The sequence below is a fragment of the Lutjanus erythropterus genome, chromosome 12 (assembly GCF_056507025.1).
Source record: "Lutjanus erythropterus isolate fLutEry1 chromosome 12, fLutEry1.hap2, whole genome shotgun sequence".
Taxonomy (NCBI): domain Eukaryota; kingdom Metazoa; phylum Chordata; class Actinopteri; order Lutjaniformes; family Lutjanidae; genus Lutjanus; species Lutjanus erythropterus.
The window spans coordinates 25,259,951-25,284,711 of record NC_139328.1 but is presented as its reverse complement, the minus strand read 5'-3'; the positions used below and the strand labels follow the sequence as shown (position 1 = coordinate 25,284,711).

General features: G+C 38.1%; 1 protein-coding gene and 1 long non-coding RNA gene across 3 annotated transcripts; one reads left to right on the top strand and one right to left on the bottom strand.

Moving 5' to 3' along the window:
• Positions 1-1,662: 1,662 nt before the first annotated feature.
• On the bottom strand, positions 1,663-19,060 carry LOC146318054 (cAMP-responsive element modulator-like). Of its 2 annotated transcripts, XM_084731438.1 has the most exons (8): positions 18,924-19,060; positions 16,869-16,986; positions 16,510-16,635; positions 13,145-13,227; positions 12,892-13,034; positions 11,776-11,964; positions 4,369-4,528; positions 1,663-3,551 (listed from the first exon to the last, which is right to left on the bottom strand). In XM_084731438.1, the coding sequence occupies exons 2-8, from the start codon at positions 16,974-16,976 to the stop codon at positions 3,407-3,409; spliced, it is 954 nt and encodes a 317-aa protein (XP_084587564.1). In that variant the 5' UTR covers positions 16,977-16,986; positions 18,924-19,060; the 3' UTR covers positions 1,663-3,406. The 2 variants fall into 2 exon arrangements, with proteins under 2 accessions (XP_084587564.1, XP_084587565.1); XM_084731439.1 differs by lacking the exon at positions 16,510-16,635.
• On the top strand, positions 19,056-22,937 carry LOC146318053 (uncharacterized). Its single transcript, XR_014771622.1, has 3 exons — positions 19,056-19,175; positions 21,367-21,503; positions 22,680-22,937. It is a non-coding gene; the product is annotated as an uncharacterized LOC146318053 (long non-coding RNA).
• The last annotated feature ends 1,824 nt before the right edge of the window (positions 22,938-24,761 follow it).

Genomic DNA, 24,761 nt, shown 5'->3' with positions numbered 1-24,761 from the left:
ATTTTTATTTGTATCAAGAAAATGTACAAATTGTGATTTGAATATGATGCTTTGGAAAATGTGGATGCTATCAGCCTGTCTTGTTCACATGACTTTTTTTGTCCTATTCAGTAAGACATGTAGCAAACAAAGACATTTATCAAAGATGACCTAACATTTTTTTGGCTCAGCACGAGTATAAATCCCAAAAGTTATAAGACATTACATCATTTGTGACCTTTAGGGACCAGAGGAAACCCTTTATGTATGAAAAATGTATGAAAAACACAAACAAGTAGCGGCACTTTCACAAAGGAGAGGATTAGATAAATTATCAGCAGTTTTTGTCTTCTTAGCACCAGTCCTCGTGACTGACCTTTTGAAACCATTTGAAAAACTCACTTTTGACTGAAGTTGTTTAGGCAATAAAGGAATGCAGTGTTTGATGGTGGTAATGCCGCAGTGAGCTCCAGTGTGGGAATATATCAAAGAGGTTACAAAATACACTTCAACAGGCTCCCAGAAGATTATGTTGTGATTGCGTTGAGGACAGACAACGCTGCCTCAGGCAACTCATGGCTGTACAGCTAAAGGTATGCATCGAGAACATTGTATACTTCAGCCTTGGCAGCACTGTGTACTATATACTGTGTGTACATTGTGGCTGTGGGCTTATTTATTACTTACTTATTTCTATGAGGATATTCACCATTCTGTTTCACAACAGCTTTGACATAAGAGGCACTGAGTGAAAAAACGGTGGAATGAATAAAGTGACAACAAACTGAAACAAGAAGTCACATATCTACATACAGCATACAAAGTTCTTGTAAAGACTGCTGTTTTTCTGTGTACGTGTAGTCAAAGACTGATTTTCACTCCAGAAGATAAAATTGAATTGTACCATTTGAGTGACTAAAGATGCAAAGAGGCCTATATTTTTTCTATTTAAAGAAATTGTCGATTTATCGAAAAATACAAGTGAAAAAGACAAAATCTGCACTGGAATTTGAATACAGAAGTATTTCCATTTTCATTCCCTTTGGTACAAAATTACGGCTGACACCTTTTGGGCGGTTGGTCAATACGCTATTGTCTGACCAAATCCTCATTGGTCAGGCAAGTGCTGGTGTTACTGTAATAAAGAGAAAAACATTTCTTAGTTTATTATTTCTGGGGCAGGAGGGACATAAGCAGACCTGATGTAATTTATTTTTGAATGAGAGGCTATTTACTGAACAGTTACTGCTCCACATTAATTGACACCATGTCCAATTACCAGTACAAATTGCTACACCAGCCCCCGGCCTCAGAGGACAGACAGGCAGAGTGAATATGTTTTTGATGTCTGTGTCTGTGTGTGTGTTTTATTTGCTCTATAATAGCTGTCTGTGACCCAACTTTAAACTTTTGTTCAAACTTAAACAAAACATATATTATAAACTTGTTTGCCACAGAGCTTATTTTCTGTACTAATTAAAAATCCAATGGAAAAATCCTATTGGCTTTTTGTGGATGGAACCAGGGCGATGCTAATTTCCTGGTTGGCCAGAAAAACCCTGTTTGCATTGGGAAAATCTGTTTGGTGCACTTTTAGCCACACCAACATAAAAAAAACTGTCAGGAATCCTGAAGAGAAGGAAGTTGCGTTAGTACCGAGCAAGCAGTAAGACACAATCCATATCACATTTGAGTATTTTATTAGATAAACAAAAATAGTTTTGGTTTTACAATTCAAACAAGGAAGTACACTGAGAAGAGAACACCTGGTAAAAGATAGAGCCATATGAAATGGCCAAAAACTACGTGCAGAGAAATTCAGCTCAGTTGATATCAAAGAAAACCTGAAGTTTATTATCACCTGCCTTTTTATAGAACGAGCATTCCTCTGTGAACACAAACCATGACGGGTCATTTGGTTGGTACACAACAAGACTGCCACAGGATGAATCATTGAGCTAAACAGTAGTTAAACACCTAACTGTTACTTAAAGAGCTTTGGCAGTAAGAAGAGGTGGTATGTTACATTAAGAAGTGCTCTCTGTCTAACATTTTCTCCTAACAATAAAATATATTCTGTGGAACAAATTCAACAACTACATTAACAGAGAAAGCAAGCAGTTTTCAAAATCACCAGAAACATTAACACAAGATGATATATTATCATTAAAATAAATTGTCATTACCTTAAAAAAAAAGAAAAGAAATTGGCATCACCCTTTAAACAGAGCATTTTAATATCTAGCCATAATCAAATACAGTTTTATACCACAATGGATATCCATCATTTGAAAAACAAAACTGATGCTTGCATGACTTGACAGTAAAGCACAACAGTTATTCATTCTTAAGATGTTGGTTTATAAAATGTAGGTTTTTCAGGATCGAGTAAACAATTGCATTTTTAACATGTTTAACAACCAGTTGATAGATTACATTTGCTTTGGAGAGTGTATAAAGTTGCGGAGTGAACTTTGCAAATAAATGTTATAGAATATAAACTCTGATGGTATCCACACTGACACTTTGGTACTTTCTGTGCTTTGACTAAAGCGCAGCTGTGCTCTGTCATCATAAATACTACAATCAACTCACTTTAGTGAAGAAAAATAAAGGCTCTATTGGACTTTTCTAACCAAGTTCTGATTCAGATAATGCCTCTCTTCAATGGCTTGAAATATATTTTAAGGTTGTGTGCAGAAACGTCCAAACATAAGACAAATTTTTCATCTTGAATTCCTCTAGTTCACTCGTGTTTCTTGAAAAACTTTTTTGACCAAATCAACAACTTCTATACAAACTGAAAACATGAAATCCAGGAAATCACTTCACTGGTAAAATATTTTAAGATATTTCTCTTTAATTGTGTTTTCGCATAAAGGAATGCATGAAAGGACCAAAAAACGGCAGCGAAAATGACATTATCAGGTAAACACGGTTGAGTTGCCCTGTTGCAGCTGGTGGTGGATCTGCGTAGCTTTGTGTGCACCTCATCTGACCTCTGAGAAACATGCTGGTAGTGAGACCTGGCTGCCCCACCAAGGATTTTTCGTAATCTCTTTACTTGAGCGGTACATTTTCAGGAAGCACCTGTATTTCCTCTTCCTGTTCCTCTTCTCTTCAGCTGGCTCTCATTGGCTGGCTTCGCCCGTGCACAAAAGCAACAGCAAGCATAAGTGTGTGCTGTATGACACTTGAGTCTTCACATGCAAAGAGCACAAGATAAGAACAAGAGCAAAACTGGCAAGCTCAAGCTGTTTCGAATTCCCCGGGACACTTCTGAATTCAGCGTAAACCAGGCCTGAGTGAGCAGGGAAACAAAGACGGTCAAAGCAGTTTTTGTTCCAGAGTCTTTTCTTTTTTTTTGTTTTGCTGTAGCAGCTTGTAAACGGCACTGTCTTCCGCCTGTGACCGCAGACAGCCGCCGCTACTCGGCCTTGTGGCAGTAAATGTCCTTCAGTGCTTTCAGCTCTTCAATCAGGGTCTTGTTTTGGTTTTCCAACACAGCCACGCGGTTTTCCAGACATTTGACATACTCTTTCTTTTTCCTGCGGCACTCACGAGCTGCCTCCCTGGAGCGGAAAGAGAGGAAAAGAGGGAAAATATGTTTGAGTTGCTTGATGAAAATGTAATTTAGGCTCCAGAGAAAATGCAAGCTATGCACAATCCAAGAGAGCAGATGTTTGTAAGGCTGTCAAGTTCAGGTTTTATTAGTAAACTGCTTTCACATTTATGTTTTCCCAGACCACCGCTCATTTGCCTGCTGCAGCATTTCTCTCAGTAATTATGAATGAGGGGCACAGAAACATTTGGACATCTATGAAAGCAGCATGTCGAAGCTTTGACCTTCACACTATTTGTGACTTGTCGTTTTGGCAACTACAACGTGTGAAGATCAACCCACAGACTGTCTGTCGGACTGTCCAATTCCCTGGAGACCCGGTTGAGTCTTCTCCTTTAGTGCATGAATTCGGAAAGCATTTAAAAAACGGTTTCCAATGGTAACTTCTTTGTTTTACAGTCCCTTTAAAGCCTATTAGGAGTAGAGCGGCCGGATTTCATCTGAAAATGGAGAAATAAGCTCTCACAAAGTGACTGCAGGATAGAAAATAAAACTCAAATATTTAAAGCCATAAGCACTCTAAATACGCTGGCTTGCAGTGACATCTCAGTGACTGCATTTGTAAATCATTGTGCAATGAACATAAGCTTATTTTCTCTCCAGAAATAGTTATATACTCTAGTAACACTACTCACTTTCTCTCTGATCCCTTTAAGAATGAACCAGTTATTTCATTGGCATCTTGTTCAATAGGGTAAGTTCTGGCAGATATCTCAAAAAAAAGAGATGTCCAGAAGGCTAAAACTACTACTGGCAGTAGCCCCTACCTGTTTTTCATCAGGCGGACCTCCCTCTTGCGGGTGATCTCTTCAGCGTGCTGCGATGACGGGCTCTGCATGGTGCCCGGGGATGCAGCCATCACGATGCTCTGGGCCAAGCCCGAGTTGGGCGAACGCAGCTGATAGGCAGGCATGTCTCCCGTGGCAGCTATTGGGGGGGAGATGGACGAAAGCATTAGAACTCCAAGTGCCATGACTTTGTGCTGATTTCGCTTTTTTTCCCCTGATTTTTTCCAATTTTTTAATCACACAGTCTGCATCTTCACATTTTCCTCTTAAAGATACAGTAAACATGAAAGTATTTCACCAAAGGATGTTAGACAGTGACTTCAGCCAAAAGCGCTTATCCGCTCTCCTTCCTGCCTTAAAAGATTCATTTCCTCTGACCATGATTTTCCTTGTGAACAGATATTTCTTCTTTAATGACCTGAATTATTGGAGTAAAAAGACTGGCTTTTCTTTTTGTTTCATTTGTGTCTTTCTCAGCGGTTGCAATTATGTATTTGCACAACACTAAGGCGCAGAGTGAGCTCACCAAATCGCTGATTATTTTCTAACTAATGCAGCAGTTAAGAGCTTGGGAAAACTGTGAAATGTACACTAATCAATATATTATATTACTTGATGCATTACCAAGCAGGAATTAAAAAACAGTGTCAGAATCTTTAAGCCTTGAAGACATGACTTACAGTGCAGTTCCTCTAATGGCCACTAGACGCTGACTTATAAAATAAATAAGTAAATAACACAAAAACCCAAAGACCTCCAACTTTTCTTTTAAAATACATAATGGAAGTTTCCTCACATTAACATTTTTACGGGTACAGCAGTTGTAAGAAGTGTTTTTTTTTACTTGTGGTCTCTAATTAGTGCTTCTGCTCTTAAATTACTTCATGTGTGCACACAAATAAGTAATTTATACTCTGGGATTAGTGTCAGGTGGCAGCAGAAATTGAAGTTACTGGTTTTTGTGGCTACACTGCTACACAATTACGGAGGAGCGCCAGAGTGTTAGCAGCAGGCTAGTAGCTGTGGAACTGACGTGTTTGCAAATACTGCATTTATTACATCATATTAATATTGTTGGGTTATCACATTAATACATATATCTTTCAACAGTTCTTTGACTCCTTCAGTTAGGTACACATATTTAACTGTGTCCTAATACAGCACAAAACAAAAATGAGTTGCTTGGCTTTAATGCAGTTTTGTTTTGATTTTGGATGATACATGGACACATTCATAAATAGACATACTCAACACTGTGTTATCTTTGGCATCCCTTATACATATGGCAAATGTTAACAGCGCCTTCCCATAGGTCTTAATATTTTTTTTTTCCACTTGTGTGTTTGTGAGGTGACGTCGTGTTGATCACAATATGAACCAGAGTGTGCCACTGATAACTGGTAGTTTATTCCATTTATCAGTAAAAGTGATACTGATTCTGGAAAAAAAAACAGCTTTGTGGATGCGGTTTATGTTCTGTTGAAGTTGAGTCATCAATCAGATGACTCAACTGTTAACTGCTCTGCATACTGTCTCTCGCATTTCAGTTTCTCTTCACTTTGTTCCTGAGAAGTTTTTATCTTCTCCCCCTCTGCCCTGTCCACACACACACGCTCATTCAACACAGCGAGTGTACACACACACACACACACAAACACACCTACACCTACACACATACATACACACACAGTGTGTCTCTCATTGTGATAACAGAGTGACTCGGGCTGTGCTGACGTCAGTCTGTGCGTCTCACTCACCCGTTTTGCATTCTCTCTTCCCTGCCTGGCCTCTGTTCCAGGAAACTGGAGTGACGTCAAACAGACGACTATCTTAACCCCCCCCCTCCCCGCCGACTGCCACCCGCCCCTTTACTTCTTACCCCCCCCCCCCCCGTCTCCCTGCCTTTCTGCCTGACAACCATTGGTGGTTCAGAGAGCAGCACGCTTTGCATGTGTGTTTGTGTGTGTGTGTGTGTGTGTGTGTGTGTTTATGTGTGTGTATTACAGCGGGATACAGACTGACAGGAACAGAGTTGGGCAAACTAACACTGTATGACCTGTTTAAGCTGTTTTCTCCCTTTTTTTAAAAAAACACACAACACTGAGGTGTCACAGTGCTTTTCCTGTGTTGAAATGGGAAGGACAACTGTCCAATCTGTGGCATGTTCCTTCCTCAATTTCACAAGGCATTAAGTTATTTAAAAGGGATTCAAATTTCTTAAATATTTCTCTGCAAGAAAATGATTTGTTCTTACAGTTGTAAAAACAAAACATTTGTTTGCAGTTGGAAAAAAATATCTCAAAATATCACAAAAACAGGTATACCCTTAAAATCATCATGGGCAAACATAGCTGAAAACATATGCAATACATGCATCCCACACTACAAGGCAGGAAAAGTAAAATAAAAGACACCAACTTTTGCACATAATACATAAAAACGTGTATAAGAGAAAGTCTACCTGACTCAGTCTCATCCCCAGTCACAGCCATCTCTTGTTTCCAATAATCCAGCACCACGGCAGTAAAGCACCTCAGCACAGAAAACACTCCTCTACCTTTACTCCTTCTTGCTTTGCTAGAACGTTTTCTTTCTCCTTCTTCCTTTTCCTCTCTCAGCTCTCTCTGAATCAGAGTGGTCACTCGTCAACTTTGCAGCCCGATTACAATTACAGGCATTGACATCACAATGACATCACTCCTGCCCGCTGAAGTCAGTAAAACACCCTGGATTAGAGTTCCTCCCATCCTCCCCTCCCCTCCCCTCCCCTCCCCCCCGCAGATCAGCCGCTGAAATAGAGAAACACAATGTGAGCCGAGCAGGCAGGGAGGGAGGGAGCAAGGGAGAGAAGGAGGGGGGGTTGGTAGTGGAGGGGCTGTATTTTTAGCGCTAGTGACGCAACTAGAGAGACGCTCAACAAACAAGAGGATATTGTGTCCCAAGTGGCTGCCGTGCAAACTGTTGAGCACCCTGATTGGAGTTATTTTGTGTGCTGTGTGTGTTTGTGTTTGTCTTAAAAGACGAGAGGAAGGATGACAGAAAGATTAAAGATAATTGAGGTTTTACGTTTGATCAAAGTAATCATAACATGCTGTACAATTTTGCAATTTGAGCAACGGGCATAACAGTTATTTAACAAAGCCTGTGAACAGATTATATTTGCTGTTCTAAAGACTTGTTTGCTGGCTGGGAAAATCTTTTGCCATACAGGAACTGATGCTTTTTAAATTTCCCAGTAACAGCAATAAAAAATTTTGCTGGAGTAAGTAGGCAAATAACTGGGTAGGAGTAGGTAGTGGAGTGGGCGTGACCTGTCGTTGTTGAAAAAAAAACTGTAACGTAAGAGCTATTGTGGTGAAAAGTCATCAGTGCCTTTGATGATAACCGAAACCCACCACAGCTGATAGATGCCTTGCAGAAGAGATAACAGTTATAGCGTCACATTGTTGTTATTGCCATGAAAGCAAAAAGTCAAATTTCATCCTTTGTATAATTTCAACAAAACATGGTTTCATAGGTTTTTACAGTAGCTGTTTTCTTAAAAAGTATTTGGCTATGAGTATACCACACAATGATCACAAATATAAAACTTCAGCATGAAAACAATGTTTTTTAAGTAGAAGTAGAGCCTGCACACACTGTGCTCCCACTATAATAATATAATATATTTTATTTACTATTGTTGTGCAAGGTTTTAATCAATCAATCAGGCACAAACAGAAATAACACATATCCCATTGTACTTTATGTATACATTTCTAAAAATTATAGCAATCTACAACACTTGTTGGCTTTCCAGTTTGATCACCTGTAGATTGCCATCATTTTGAGACATGTATGTCTATAAAAAACATTGTGGTAGCAGAAAACAGTGTGCACATTGTTTTTTGCCTCGAAATCTCCTGTTTATTCCAGTACCAGTGTTAGTCCAGTCCAGTTTTTGGGATGTCCTCTATTAAATAAACTATCCACCAGCAAACCTCAGGTGACACTCCAGGGAAAATTCCAGGTTTAAAATAGAGATTTATACTATATTCATTTTAGACCGAAGCATACTTAACACTGCTATCAGAAGTCTTCCACTGCAGTCCATACTTGTTCATTTTAATGCATTTTGCCTGAATTTTAAGCAGCCAGTAGTTTTCATTAATTGTGTTGCCATGCAAAAGGAGAGACAAAAAGGAAAACTTTCATAGTGTGGAAGCTTGAGTTATGTAATTATAGTGTGCATGCTTGCATGTATGTATGTGCCGATTGTGATAGTGCATTTTAATATGGTACTGGAAAACTCCATTCATGAGCTGTTTTGATGGAAAATCAGACCCGTAAGAGAAACAAGCAAATAGAGAAAAAGATGATGTGGATTTGGCTGCTTCTTCTGACCCAACCTGGAAAGTTAATACTGTAACTCAGCAGTTTCAAATAACCAATTAACTTCAGTCTTGGCATAGTACTGTCTTCATAATGTAAACAGATGCTGAGCACACACTGCTTACTGTAATTAATTAGGCTTTACTGCCTAGCCTTTATTGCTTCTCAGGTAGATCAACTTCTGTTCTGTTCAGACATTTCATCATTCCCACCCATTCCTGACATCTGCCAGTTAAAGGAATATGAGAGCCAAGCGCAAGAGCAGACAAGCTCATTGCAGCTGATCACCAAATACATACTGTTTGAAAAAAGAAACTTTCTGTGTGAAGTGAAGCGATCCGAAGTTCATTTTCATGTACAAATGGCAGACCAAGAAATTCCTTGGGACCCAGAAATGCTGTGTTGTTTTATTTGTTGGGATCTACTGAAGGATCAAGTGACTGGTCCTTGTGGGCATATTTACTCAATGATCTGTATTAAAAGTCTCTGTGATGAAGAGGATCAGACAAAAATCTGCAGCTGCCCTCCATATAGACAGACCTTCACATCAAGGCCTCTCTAGGCAAAAAACACCCTATCAGCTGATTTAGTGGAGGAGCTAAAGAAGACTGCACTCAAAGCAGATCACTCATATGCTGGACCTGTGATGTCTGCAGTGGAAGAAAGCTTAAAGCCCTCAAGTTCTGTCTGGTGTATATGACGTAATACTGTGTGCAGTATGTCCAGCCTCACCATGAATCCCCTACATTTGGAAAACACGTGCATGTCAACTTCACCAAGAAAACTAAGGAGATTATTTGCTTTTGTCATAACACGGTGAAGAGGCTTTCTTCTGTACTCATCAGGAATCTCTCTTGTATAAAGACTGCAACAGTCACAGCTGCAGCACAAATGACTGAGAGGCAGAGAGAGCTCGAGGTGAGTCGATAAAACATCCAGTAGAGAATCCAAAACAAAAGGAAGGACATGAAGGTCCGTCAACAGGAGATGAGGGCTCAGCCCTTTTGCTCAGCTAATAAAACAGTATATTACTGCAAGAAGATCTTTACTGAGGTAATTAATATGATTGAAAAACAGTATTATGATGTGAAGAAGCAGAACATATCTCAGGAGAAAAGTGAGGTGAGTCAGGCCACAACGGAGATCACTGATCTTAGAAGGAACGAAGAAAAGCTGGAGCAGCTCTCACACACAGTGAATGACACCTATTTTCTATAGACAAAGCCTTCACTTTCATGTCTTAATGAATCCACAGACTTTCCTAGCTCCAATAGACGTCCTTTTCAGTACTTTGAAGATGTGATGTTGGCCGTGTTAAGAGGTAGGAGATGAGATTCTTAATGAGGGTTGGCCAAAAGATCCTGGGGACAGTGAATTAAGTGGATCCTTTGTTGATATAAAGCTGTATTCATCATGTCAAAACACACTGAGGCAAACAGAAAGGTAACACTAGTCAAAAAAATCTCAACTTTATCGAGGGCACACAGACCAATTTCTAGAAAGGTGGCAGATCCAGGTCTGACAGGTCATTGTTGCTGGGAGGTGGAAAGAACCGTAGTGGAAGGTTTAATATTACTCACATATAAGGATATCTGCAAAACATGGAATTTCAATGCATGTGCATTTGGAAAATAACTTCAGGTCTTGGGGATTAGTTTCTTAGAGAAACAGCTGTCAATTCAAACACAGCAACATCCAAAATCCCATGTCAGGCCCTCAGTCCTCCAGAGTAGGAGTGTATCTGGAATACAAGGCAGGTAATCTATCCTTCTACAGGATCCCTGAGACCATGACTTTCCTTTAGAGGCCAAGCCACATTCATAAAGATTCTCTTTTGGCATCCAAATACTAAAGAAGATACAATTAAACTGTCACACTTTTGCAAAAACTTTTGTGCCAGAAGGTGGAAATGTGAGTAAAAAGACCAAGCCAAGGTTATAATTTTCATTGGCTCCAACTTAAATGTATAAACTCTCTTAAAATATTGTGGCAAGTGAGAAATATCTATTTCTTTTCAAAGCATTTGTTTTTGTTATTTTTATATAAAAAGAGTACAAGAGTGGAATGGAATACAATAAAGAGACAAGGAAAAGTGTTGCTCAGTATTAACCTATGATTTATGTTGTTGATACTGTGCACTGAATTGTTAAAATCTTATGTCTATATATTTTTCTATCTCAAACTTGTTTAATTACAGTATGTTATATTGTTTTGTATTACGTGTATTACTTTTTGTATTTTTGTTCAAAATTTTATATTTATAGGAGTTAATGTAACACTTATCCAGACTAATTTTCAAAGTCAGAGACTATGTGTCTCAGCAACAAAGGTGGTGAGAGAAGTCTCTGAGGCATCAAAAAAGTTTTGTCCAAGAGTTTCCTTTCAAACTGAGAAAGATTAAATTTGACATCCTTGCTTACAAAGTGGGTAGTGCTACTACAAAAGTATGGTACTTCAAAGTGAAAGATGGTGCATGGCTGAGAGTCATTAGTTGACACAGCACTTTGAGTTTTTCCGTGTGCATTTTTAATATTTTCACACATTTTTATTTAAGTCCTTCGTCTTATTAAAATCTCTAATCATACTGACACTTCAAATATTATTCAGCCCTGCTGGTAATAAACTGGCTCCCAGACAAACTGTGTTTTATGGCTCCTAACACCCAGGATTGTGGATGTACCCTTTACATTTTCTTTTAAACAATCCTAATGATTTCAGCTGGGGACTACTGGGTTACATTTCATTTACAAAGATCAGGATTTTAGCCTCAATATATGGTATGTCACAGTAGAAATTAATGTTATCCCCAGATGTCGGATGCCACATGTTAGAATCTTGCAAGGTACTGTGTTCAAACTGTGTATCACATTTTAAATTTGTATATCACAGCATTTCCTCAAAATATTCTGCAACTTCAAAACATAAGAGAACCTGCAAATTGTGTTCTTTTGCAAACAATTCTAAATTTTCTAGACGTGTGCATATTAAATTTGTCCAAAATCATTTAAACTGTACCTTGGATGAGCACCTGTCCTCCCTGAATGAAGTATTGCTGCGGGGAGTCTCCGGGTTGAGCTGCACACTGTAGGATTGTGGCTCCAGGCTGCGGGGTGGGAGAGCTGGCCACAGTCAGGGTCTGTGCCCCCTGCAGGGCTTCAGCTCCTGGGCTGGTCAGCTGAATGGCTCTCCCCTGAGAGAACGCAACTGTGTGGGAGCAAGGTTCAGTTATATTATGACATGCAAGAGCAAAGTGGGTCAAGTTTTATGTCAGGTATCTAGGATTTAAAAAGCAAAAGTTATATTCACGTGTCTCTGATAGAAAATGTGAGATGACTTATCACACATGCAACACAAACTGTAGTATATTTATCAAAAGTCAACAGTATAAGACATAAAAACATTACATCACATAAAAACTTAATAAGAGAAGTCGACAACTATTCCCAAGGAGCAATGCGGCAAAACATTTTTAATCACCAGGCTTAGAATTATGAGTCTACACAGTTAATTTGCAACAAATGCGGCAACAATGATGCCGTTTATTGCCACTGATTGACTCATCAGAGCTTTCTGAATATGCTACAGCTTGGATTTGTGCTCCTGGTTGCAGTCCATGTTCTCCATAGCAACAGCACTGAGGCACCTGGGCCCTGTTGTATTTTAAGCCATTTACCACACTTAACTGACACAGGGTTTCTGCATGTTAGTCTCTTTGTAGTTGTTACAGCCTCATACAGACAATTTTCCCCCCAAAACACATTTAAAAGTGAGACATAAGTTTATGCAACTTAATAAAAGCTGCATTAAGTCCTGTCACGATCATTTTAAGGCCTAAATTCAGATAATTAGATTTTAGGCTTTTTAAGATTTAAAGACCTGCAGAAAAAAGTTTCATATTAATAAGAAATGTGCATATAGTATTACATTATCCAGGAGTTTTATGTGTTGCTATACTGAACGTTGAACATGAAATCTACATTTACTGGGAAGGAAAAATACTTCCTGAACCTACACTTCAGTCCACAGAAAACGAAATATTCACATGCACACAATGAACTCCATTTAGTGGGTAAACTGAATTAAGGCTGGTTCAAGTTCAGCTAATATCCCTGTTTTTATGTATGTACTGACTATATTGTCCTGTGCTGGTCTGGTAGATGGAGGTCGGCACTGATGCTGTGGCTGCACTGGAGGCTGGCACCTCCTCCTCCGTCCTCTCTTCATCGATTTTAGGAACTGCCGGTGAATCTGATGAAAGTTCATTGAGTATTTTTCTGTGGGAGAGGAGAATTCCACAAACTGATTCCACACAGGCAAGTCAATATTAACTGACTTCACACTTTGCCATATAGTTTTTCTTGTCTAACTGTTGACGTCTTCTCACCGATAAGAAGGACGCCTGGACAGAATCTCTCGTCTCTTCTGTGTGTCTGACGCGTCATCATCAAGCTCTGCCACAGTGGCAATCTGTAGAAAACGAACAGTATTAAAAATTGGTGAGTAATCCGCAATTGTTTTTGTTTTTTTCATCTTCTTTCATCTTCAGTGTTAAGTGTAATTACTGAGGATGAGTTGCTTTCTGTACACAGACATTTCTGTGTAAACTGGGATGTCTTTGGTAAAAACAATTTGTGAAATTGAAGGATGACGTCAAAGAAGGACTTTGAGCAACATTTTAAGCCATGAACCTTAAAGGGATAGTTCAGATTATTTGAAGTGGGGTTGTAGGAGTTACTTATCCATAGTCAGTGTATTATAGTAGATGGTGGTCAGCATACTGGTGCAGGAAGCTAAGCAATGTATTGATGTGGACAGGGTCAGCAGAAAAACGTATTTAAGCCACCTAAAAAAATTATCAGTTTAAGTGTATGCTATATTTAAAATATTTTCACCACTTTAGCTTGCTGTCAGCCTTTCCAACAGAAAAAGGAAAACTGTTTAATATAAATGAAATATTGCTCTCTCCAATCCAACCAGACTCCAGTGGCAAAATCAGTTACCTTGCAGACCATGGGAGCTGCTGGTCTACCGCTGCCTCAGTCAGTTCATTTGTGTATGTTATTGTGTGACTTTGGTGTTTTGAAGGGTTCACTTGCATTCACCAAAATCATGCACAAACTAACATACAGATCAGCAACTCCCATGTTCTGCCAGGTTAAATGACTGTTTCTGCCAAAGGAGTCTGGTTGAGTGATATTTGGCTTATATAACAGTGGTTACCCATCGCAAAAGACTGTCTGGCAGCAAGGCAAAGCAGTGAAAACATGGCCATTTTCAGGTGGCTGAAATATGTCTTGCTGCTGACCCTGTCCATAGCATTACTTTGCTTAGTACTGCTCTCTGCTTCTCCAAACTGGGGGCGTTTAATTTACTGTATGTAACAGAGTGAATATTTATCTATGCTTTAATCTTTTCAACCCATAATACAACTCAACAGAGTCTTTAAAGAGTTCTACAGTATGCACTGTGTAATAACTTGGGAATGCATGTGGTAACAACCTCCTTTCCCCAAGTATGACATACATTTGGTTGCCCAACTTGTACTGCTGAATGAAAACAAACATACAGTATATCTGACCTGGTTACGTGTCATCAATCAGTAAGCTTTTATGACTCACACTGGTATGTAATGGTGCTTTACCAACACAAAGGCTGCTTTGGCACTGTTACAAGACAAAGTCTGTGCTAGACAAAAGACAAGACTGATTTATGCCAGGTCAAATAGAAGAATGTCTATGTCCATTCATTGATTGATATGGAAGTATGCTTTTTAGGTTCTTGCTCTCAAAACAGAGGCTTATAAAAGAAGTGCAGTGACTGCATTTGTAATTTTTCTGTTGCTGTGCACACCGTCTTTAGTCTTAAATCACTGATGCAGTGTCAAAGGTTGACAGTGATCATGGCCCAAAGGCCTGTGACAAAAAAAAGTTACTACAAGTGTTACAGTTGAGGAAGAGTTGCCCTTTCTGTGTTGTTTTTACATACGTTTACACTTGGGACAACATAAATATACTCTGACCAGCAAATTTAGGTAATTAATTCAAGGTAACAGTGCGTTTCCTACTAGCTGTTGCTAGTTTCAGGAAAACACAGGACACATTGGATACGTCAGAGAGTGAAGGAGGTAGTCGATTATCTCTCTAATCTATCTGATACTAAACATGTCAGATACTTTAGATAGACTAGTGGCAGAATTTACGTATTGTGTGTTTAAGAATCAAAGGATTTCTATGACAGTGTCATTATTACTGTGAAACTCCAGCCAACACCACAACGAAGTCAAAGTTGTTGTTGATGAGATTCACTGATATAACAGATTACTTTGAAATCGGTTAACAAAACCACGTTGTGGTTCGCATCTGCTCTTTTACTGTGCAGTTCACAGATTTGATCTTTACCCTGGCCTATTTCCATATAAAGACACTTTTCATGAAATCACATGTGAAATCTCTTTTGCTCTGCAAATAAACCTGCACATGTATGAAATCTGCTGCAAGATGTTACTTGATAAAATCTAAGGGGAGCATATTTCAGTTCTCGGCGTTCATAAACTGTTTTGCTCAAGCGCTGAAGATACTGAATCATCTGTGCGTCTATACCACATTTTCAGTGAGACAGTCACATTATGATTTTGTCCAGCCTCAAACAGCTTCACCCCACAGGTCAGTGTTGTCTGATGTGTCGACAGTTTGTGCAGCTGTCCTCCTGCCCAGACACAACAACAATATCTATTGAATGTGAAGGTTAGACTGATGAGCTTAAAACTCAGCTCCTGCTACTCACATCAATCCAATTAACAGATGCACTGCATTAGACCACATGTACTCCAGAGCACCTTCTACACATGGCACCTAAATCCTCATTCATTAACAACTCTAACACTAACATTACAACCTGTAAACTCTTCTATTATACACACAATGAATTGTTTTCATTGTTCCATTTTTGTTCACAACTGTTTTTTTTTCTTTTTTGGACCCAAATTTGATTTAAGTCACCAAAATGAGGACTTAACTTCGATCAGTCTTGAGTGGCTTGAGGCCTGGCCTGGGTTTGTCTTGAATTACTTGAGGTTTGACTTGGGACTTACTCTGACAGACAAGAGATTTGGCTTGGACTTGACTTCAAATAATGGAGACTTGCTCTCACAGATGTGACTTGAACTGACTTGAAAGCCTTTAGAAATTGTCTTGACTTGTTTTAAATGTCTTGAGACCTGACCAGGTCTTGACTTCAGTTATTTGATACTTAAATGGAAACTTTCAGACAAATTTGACTTGGAGATGTCTTGAATGACTTAAGCGTTGACTTCAGACCTGACTTGAAAATTGCTCTGACAGACTAGAGGCTTGTTTTTAACTTCTCTTAAAATATGTGAGACTCAACTTGAGACTTGAATTGAGTTGAAAGACTTGAGAAAGGACCTGCACTTGTCTTGCCTGACTTGAGATTTGCTCTGAGACACCAGAGACTACGAATGGATTTGATATCAGTGACTTAAGAGCTGGCTTGAAACAACCTTTGACATAAATGAGGCATGACTCAGACGTGTCTTGAATGACTTACAAATTCACTTGAACTCCAAATGACTGTAGGACATATCTTGCTGATAATAATATTTTTATTTACACAGCCTATAATGTGCTGCTAATATTCAGTATCTTAGATCAGCCTGGTCTCAGTTTTAGAAAAAGAACCTTAAGGTTAACACAAGTAGAAATCATGGCAGAGGCCGTCGCGTGCTCTCACCTGGACAGTCTGGACTTGCGGTGACTGGATGACAGAGGTCTGTGGAGCCTGAATGACCCCCTGCACCGTCTGACCATCAGACAGGTGGACAACAGTCACACCAGGAGACTCTGTCGCCACAGACACCTGCAGGCATTCACGCCAAAAATCCGCAGAGATAAACATGACTTTAAAGCACTGACATTATGCGTGGTGCAAAAGAAGAGAAAGTAATCTGCAGACATTTTCATAGAGTGGAATGTCTAAACATTTCATGCTGTAATGCTAAACAGCCAAGTGTTGAAGTGACACCGACTCCCTGCGGTACCTTCGCTGTCAGTTTAGATCATTAAACACTTTATAACAAGATGTGTGTGTACCTGAGGAGGAGCCGCAGGAGACGGACTGGCTTCACTGTGGTTCTCTTCTCCATCCGTCACTGAGTCATTTAGACTGCTGTCCAGCTGAGGGGAGACTGAGGCATCCATAGTCAGTCACCTCAACAGAAAGACAAACAGATTGTTAAAACTAATACTGAGACAGATAGAGGCCCTCCTTATATTTTCTTCTTCAATGCTCTTACCAGAGATCACTAGCAAACAATTTTCATGTGATACCAAACTTTATTTTCACATAACTAGTTAGGCAGTGTTTGCCTTTTGTTTTGAACAGGATTTCCCCTCATGAATCTAACCCTACCCTATGTCACATCTGATAACAATGTTTTTTCCTGACACTGCATGATGCACCTTTTAACACCTGCAATGAGAGTGAATTTTCTTTGTTTTCTATGCTGTTCAACAACTTGACTATTTACTGATATCTGTTTATTAAGTATATTTTGGGGCTTTTCATGCCTTTATTCAATAGAGATGGCTTAAGTGAAGACAGGAAAAGGGCGGGGGCGGGGGGGGGGGGTGAAGACTGAGCGGCGGCCATGAGGCGCACGCTCTATCAGGCGAGCTTCAAGGGCACCAACATATCTCAGTTTTAATGAAGAAATTCATAATCGAATTCAGGTTTTAATAGTCAGTTCCAATGTGCCAAGAAGAAGCTGAGTTACTATAAGGAATTTTTATATTTTGGTGATTTTGAAGGCCCTTATGGACAAAAATGTTTCCACAAAACAAAACCAAATATAAAATTAGATAAAGAAAAATCTCACCCTGTCTGACCCAGTGGCTTAAAAAGATGAAAGTAATGTAAGTTAATGTAAACATATCCATGAAAATATGTTTTTAGAATGACACTATTTCTGTCAGTCAAACTGTATCAGCATCACAGTCACCAGCCAGAGAGCAGATTATAGCTTAAATGCTTCAAAACTATTCTCATCAGGAACTAACCACAGGGGAGGCTCTATGATGTGCTCCTAGTACTATCTCAAGTCAAAGTTTCCTATTATCTGCTACTGAAAGAATGAAACATCCAATTATTAAGTGCAAATGCAATGTTAATATCAAATCAAAGAGATTATAATTAAATTAGAGCATGATTCACCCTGAAACTCAATTTTTAGAAGAACTGCTGTGAAGGTGTCACAGTAGAATACAATTAACATTTACTTAGCCTTCAATTAGAGCTACAACTTACTATTTTCATTATCGATTGATCTGTCCATCATTTTCTCAATTAACTGATCAGTTGTTAGTTCTATAAAATGTCAGAAAATGTTGAAAAATGTTCAGCACAGTTTCCCCAAACCCCAATATGACGTCCACAAATGTCTTGTTTTGTCCACAACCCAAAAATATTCCGTTTACTGTCATGGAGAAGTAAAGAAACGAATTAAGAAACAACTCATCAGTTCATCAACTAATCACTGCAGCTCTATTTACAGTCCTCTAAATGTCAAACCCCAACTTGTATACACAATTTTTATTGGTGCTATTCAAGTAACCTAAAGTAGAATACTACGTTACTTTCAATGATCAAGTTCAACAATTTACTCAGAATTTAATGAAGCTAAATGTAACTTCCCTATTTTAATGATACAAAGTGAAAATGAAGCCGTACTGTGACTTTCCCAAAATGTTTTACACTTTTATTTTGTAAGGTATATCCTTTAATTAACAGAATTTAGAAATAAAGAAAGTGGACCAAAAATGAAAGCACTGATATTTCTCATATTTTGATATTTTTCACATTTGTGACATTTTTGTAACATTTTATTTTGAAGTGACACCCTTCTCTCGACATCCGATATCCATCTGGACTTGACGCAGCTCGGTAAACTAATGCAGAAAGGAACCGCTGCCAGCAGCTCTCCCAAATGAGAACATTTTTCTACTCCATGTTGTTCTGCTAATTCATCAGCCTGGCCGCAAAGCAAAGTTTCAATGAAAAGTTTCGCGCCGCAGACGTGTTTGCACACTGTCCTCCGACTCTGCCCGACTTCTGCTGAGCAAAAATGTGACAGCTTTGCAGTGACTTACCGAAGTTTTACGTAGTCTGACTCGTCACTAATTACAGTATGGGTGGACGGCCTGTGCCTTCGCTCACGTAGGTTCACGTCAGCGCTGATGATGCTGTGCCGAAAATGTCGACCGACGAGTCAGTTTTACGTCGAAGAGCGTCGAGGTGGAGCGAGAGGACACGCTGCCAACTACTTCCGCGTTCGTTATGCATGCGCGGAGTGCACGAGACGCTACCAAAATCTTTCTACTGGTGTCTTAAATAGGCAATGAGTAAGAATTTTACTGCTCTGTGGGACTAAATATTTAATATCTGGCAATTTATTGTAAATATAGAGCTTTATAGACCCTCTACCTTAGTAGCTGCTCTCTTTACTCTATTTTGGACCAAACCACATTGATTTCATTGGCTGTTCATTGTGTAGTAAAGTTAATCTCAACTGCAAAATATATGCTTATCAGTAAAAGACGATATTTAAGTTTACTGATCAGAAAAAAATATAGCAATTAGTGTCTATAAAACTGAAGTTAGAACATTTTATAGTTAATACAGCAACAAAGTAATTTAACTTTAAATAGTGAAACTTGATTCAAGTTCGAAGTGATTTAAATGACATGATTAATGTCATTTTCAAATCATTTTCATCATTCTTCAGTTTTTTACCACGGTCGACCATGTTTACAGCTCAGAGTAATGTTGCCATCTAGTGGCTGAAAAAAGCAATAACACTTTACAAAGCGTACATGGATCAATGCATTGTTCATTCAGGACCAAATCACATAATCACTGGGAAGGAAGTGTAAAATATCAGTTTAATAAAATCATATTTCATATTTCAGTACTGAGGATGACAACATATGTCCATTATTATTAGGTGATATTACATAAAAAACAAAATTATACCCTTTTACAGCTAATACAGGAACAAAGTCATTTCAGTTTCAATTACATGTCATTTAACTACCAATTTTTGAATTACTTTAATATATTTTTTCTGTGTTTTACTATGGTCAGACACATGTTTACAGATCAGAGTAAAGTTGTAATCTTTTAGTTGAAAAACAGCAATGACACTTTAAAATGCACACATGCAGAAGGACCAATTTATCATAACCCTCAGGATAATATTACATTTCAAGACAGAAATCATATTAAATGTGTAGAGGTAGAATAAGCCAATGTCATTAGCAGCAGGAAGTAAGAATTCCACTGCTGCTTTGCACAACATACTTAAGTATATGGTCATTTTTTTGCACCCTCCTTTTTCTGCTGTCGCTGCAGCTCCATTCACTCTGTGTTGGACCAAATCACATGGATTAGTCACTGAGTGAAAGGGTTTGACTCAACTGCAAGACATGTACTTATCAAAAAAAAAAAAACAACAATATTTTAGTTCACTGAGGAAGAGGAAATATGTCAGTTAATATTAAGTGGTTTCCGTTAAGGTGTCTGTAAAACTAAAGGTTGGGCATTTTAAAGCTAATACAGCAAAGCAATTTAAATTTAACCAGCTGGACTTGATTCAGGTTTGTAGTGATATAAATTAGATAATAGATGCCATTAAACTGGCAGTTTTCAAATCAATTTTGGATATTTTTCTGTGTTTTGCTATGGTCAGTGACATGTTTACAGATCAGAGTGATATTGCCATCTACTGGCTGCAAAGAGCAACAACACTTTAAAAAACAGACATGCAGCAGGAATCTAACATTTAACCTGACATTCAGGCTAGTATTACATTTTATTATACAGACAATAGTGTAAGAATCAGCCTAAAATCTCTATCTCAACATTTACATTTGCAGCAATAAGTACTGAAGAGTTCAAAGGTCATGAAGGATGAATCATTTTGCTAGTTGTACTTTCTTAAATGTAAGGATTTGCTACTTTTCTTTGTCATATGTGATAGTAAATTAATAGCTTTGGGAAAGACACAATTTGAAAACGGAATTTTTGCTGAGTATTTTTCTAAATGACAAACGATTAATCGATTAATTGTGAAAATAATATTCAGAATAATTGTTAATGAAAATAATCGTTAGTTACAGCCCTAGTCATAACTAACACCAGACCAAATGAAGTATTTTCCAATTCCACAGGCATATTTATGTGCCATTAACAAAGAGTCCTTGGTCTTTACATCTGGAGAAAGTTTGATATCCCTGAACATGACACAGCAGTGTTTTAAAGAATGTGTCTTAGAATTATAATGTTTCTGACTTCCAAACATAGAGCTGGTGAGGTTTGTTTCATTAAGGCGTTTACCACATATAATGTGAAAAGGGACTAATAAACAAAGAATGTAACAAAATGTCAACATAGACGGTGACTATGTTGTGATCTTAATTATTATAAGACTGCAGCCTACATGCTTTTCTAATGCCATCATTTCATTCAGATAATAAGGTGTGCACAGCGCTGTAAGTAGAATTTGTTCTGTACTCTCTGAATTCCTTTATTTAGACCTGACTCTGGCTGACCTCAGAGCCACCATCTGTCCTCCTGCGTACCAGGAGAGGTCGTACTGTTCAAACACTGCCCCTGCTGTCATCAAAGAATACTGCTCTGCGTGGCCAAGTCCCGTCCTTAATCTCCTAACGGTGGGATGAAAAAAAACGCACCTAATTCAGCAATAACCAACTGGTTTTGTTTTGTGTTTTTTAGTACCATGTTTATGTATAGTGCAAGAGTATAATGACATGCACAGGTTGTAAGTGTGTATTTTTTGGCATTGTAAATTGATAAAATTGAATCACTATATTCTTTTGCTCCTCTCCATCAGCTCCCTGACAAAAAATATATTAAATGAGTAAAGATTTCTTTATTTATTTTTCACATTTTAGATTTCATATATCATTCCCGTAGGGATAAAGTGGTCCTTATATTCTTCAGTTGTAAAAATGTGCGTCCTACACACCAAATTAATGTCCTCAGTCTTATAAGACAGCTATGGATCCCAAAACAAACAAACAAACAAACAAACAAAAAAGTCTCCATCTCTGCCACTGTGATGAAAAATAAATAAATAAATAAATAAATAATTATCCTGCAAGTTATTATATTAATGTTAGTTATTATTATTATTATTATTATTATTATTATTATTATTATTATTATTATTATTATTATTATTATTATTACATTGAAAAACTTTCTAAAAATAATGATTTAGTAGCTCAAAATAATCAGTTAGTAGCTCAAAATAATGATAAACTTTCCTGAAATAATGACTTACTTATCTCAGAATATTGAGTTAGTATTGCAAAATAATGACTTGGTATGTAATTCATTATTTTGAGAAAGCTTTACAAGACCCTTTTAAAGTCACAATGGTGGAAATGGATTTCTATATTTGATAGTAAAAGCCATACTGCCTCCAGTTTTGTAGATAAAAAAGTTCCTTTAAGCGATATCATTCTCTACCCTTAAAAAAGAAAGTGATTAAAAAATGTAATAAGGAAAAAAAAATGTATGTGTGGAATGTTTCATATTGTTCCCCATTTCCCCTTGTCTTCTCATTTTCCTGCCATTTGCCCCACAGCACTGTATGCTTCATTAGTTCTTTAACAAAAGCATTCCAAACATTTTTCATTCTATTTTTATTCTTGTCTTTAATGATTTGGCTTTACTGATTCAGCTTCCCTAGAGAGCATTTTCGCTGTCCATCATTTTGTAAAAGTGTCACATTCATCTAAATAATGGAGCTCTGTGGTGTCACTTATTTGGCCTGTGTCCCCCCCTGCCCTACTGCTTACCCTCTGGTCTTTTCTCCTCAGCCTCCTTCCTCCCTCCTCCTCCTCATCCCTCCTCCTCCTTCATCTCCTTGGCCTGTCCTGTGGTCGGAGGATGGCGGCTCCAGATGGTCGAGTACCAGCAGCAGAAGGGGGACCCTCAGGGGGCACAAAGGCCTGACAGCAGGGAGCCAAATATGACCTGGGCCAGACAGCTCTTTAGCACAAAATTAGCCTGGGATGAACGCGTAACACAATTACATGCTGATAATACCATCAAAGAGGTATTTGGGAGTCCGCTGTGGCCTTAATTCGTAAAATTTCACAGTCCTATCAGACAAGTTGAAGTTATAATTTTTTAGAGGTCAAACTGCTATAACTTTTTTCTTAATTACTGCAAAATAAAAGCTGTGAGGATATAATGATCTGTCTGCTGTTTTTTTTGCAGTGACATTTCAAAAACTTCAACATCAAAATGTCCACAGAATAAATGTTAGCACCTCAGACCACATAGAAGGCTGCAGATAAAGTGTCTAAGGACTTAATGAGAGGTTGTCGGCTTGTGTCCCTCGACGCTGGAAACTGTCAAGAGCCCATATACCAATGTTAAAAATAATTAAGAACCCAGATATGAATGTTTAAAATGGGAAAGAACCCAGATATCAACACTAAAAATGGTCAAGAACCCAGATATTGACACTTAAAATGATGAAGGACCCATACTGCAATGCTAAAAATGGTTAGGAATCCAGATATGAACATTAAAAATTGGAAATAATGCTTGGGAGCCCTGATGTCAACACTAAAACATTAAATTGCCTGCATGATTGATTATATATCAAACTGCATCTGAAAAATGTCCGATAAAGTACTCATATAATGGTATGTAGTGGAATCTTATTTGGAGAAAAATAACTAAAGCTAATATATAACAGACATCATTAAACTTAAACTGAGCAAGAAGCAGTGATAAATTAAATATTTTCTTCTCTTTGAGAGAAGAAGAATGAGGTTTGAAAATGCTGCCCACAGTTCAAATCCTCATGAAGGTGTAAGTGTCCACTGTGCACCACAAGAGGTCACTACTGGTTCAAAAATGATGCTTCGTCAGACACAAGCGTCACATCTGACAGGTGGATTTATATTTACATACTAGTTATTTAGCTGGTGCCCTAAATTAGTCCAGACTGAGTGTATTAGGGCTCATGAAAACAGTGCTGCAGGACTCACAGGCAGCTCTGTCTGCTGAGCTCTCTGGAAAGGTAACTACAACACTGTCTACAGTGTCTATTTTTCTTTCTGTTCATTTTTATATACTTCTAATTCTTTTTTCTTTAATCATTATCTATTTTTTTTGTCACTGACTTCTGTCCTTGTGACACAAGGGTGAATACTTGTCTATTCTAACAGCGGTGCAGTAGTTTGCACATCTGCCTCACAGCGGGAAGGTTGTGGGTTCAAATTCCAGTTTGGACAGAGCCCTTCAGTACTGGAGTTGTCTCAGGCACTACACAGCAGCTGCCCACTGCTCCTGTCTTAAATGCTGAGACCGAATCTCACTGTACTTTATACTTTGTGTTATTATATATGTGACAATAAAGTTTACTTTTATTGCCTGCTTTATATTGTCGACTACATTCTCGTAGCTACAACACCTGAATTATCCCTGTGAAGATCAATAAATCTTTTACTGGGAGTCAGCTTATGTCCTACTGATTGCAATCACCCTCCGTCTCTACTCTCCCCTTTTATTGCATATTGAAAAACTCAGATCAGCCGAGATTATGAAATGTTTCAAATAATCCAAATCATGTGTGTTAAATTTGTAATCACATACATGCATAATGATTATTATCAATATAAAAAATACCACACTTTGTTGCTTATTAAGTACATGGTGAACAGTTCTTATATAGCATATTTTAAATAGTTTATAGTTGAAGGATTTGAGGAAAAGGCAGAAAGATCCTTTTTTGTCACAATTAACTTCTTTGAAAAACTAAATTCTTAAAAAAACACATCAATATTACATTAAAAACAGACACAAAGATGACCAGGCAAGTGCTCAAATTCTTTTTTAGCTTGCACAAAGGAATAATTTAGTATTTGGTGTGATTTCAAGATGTG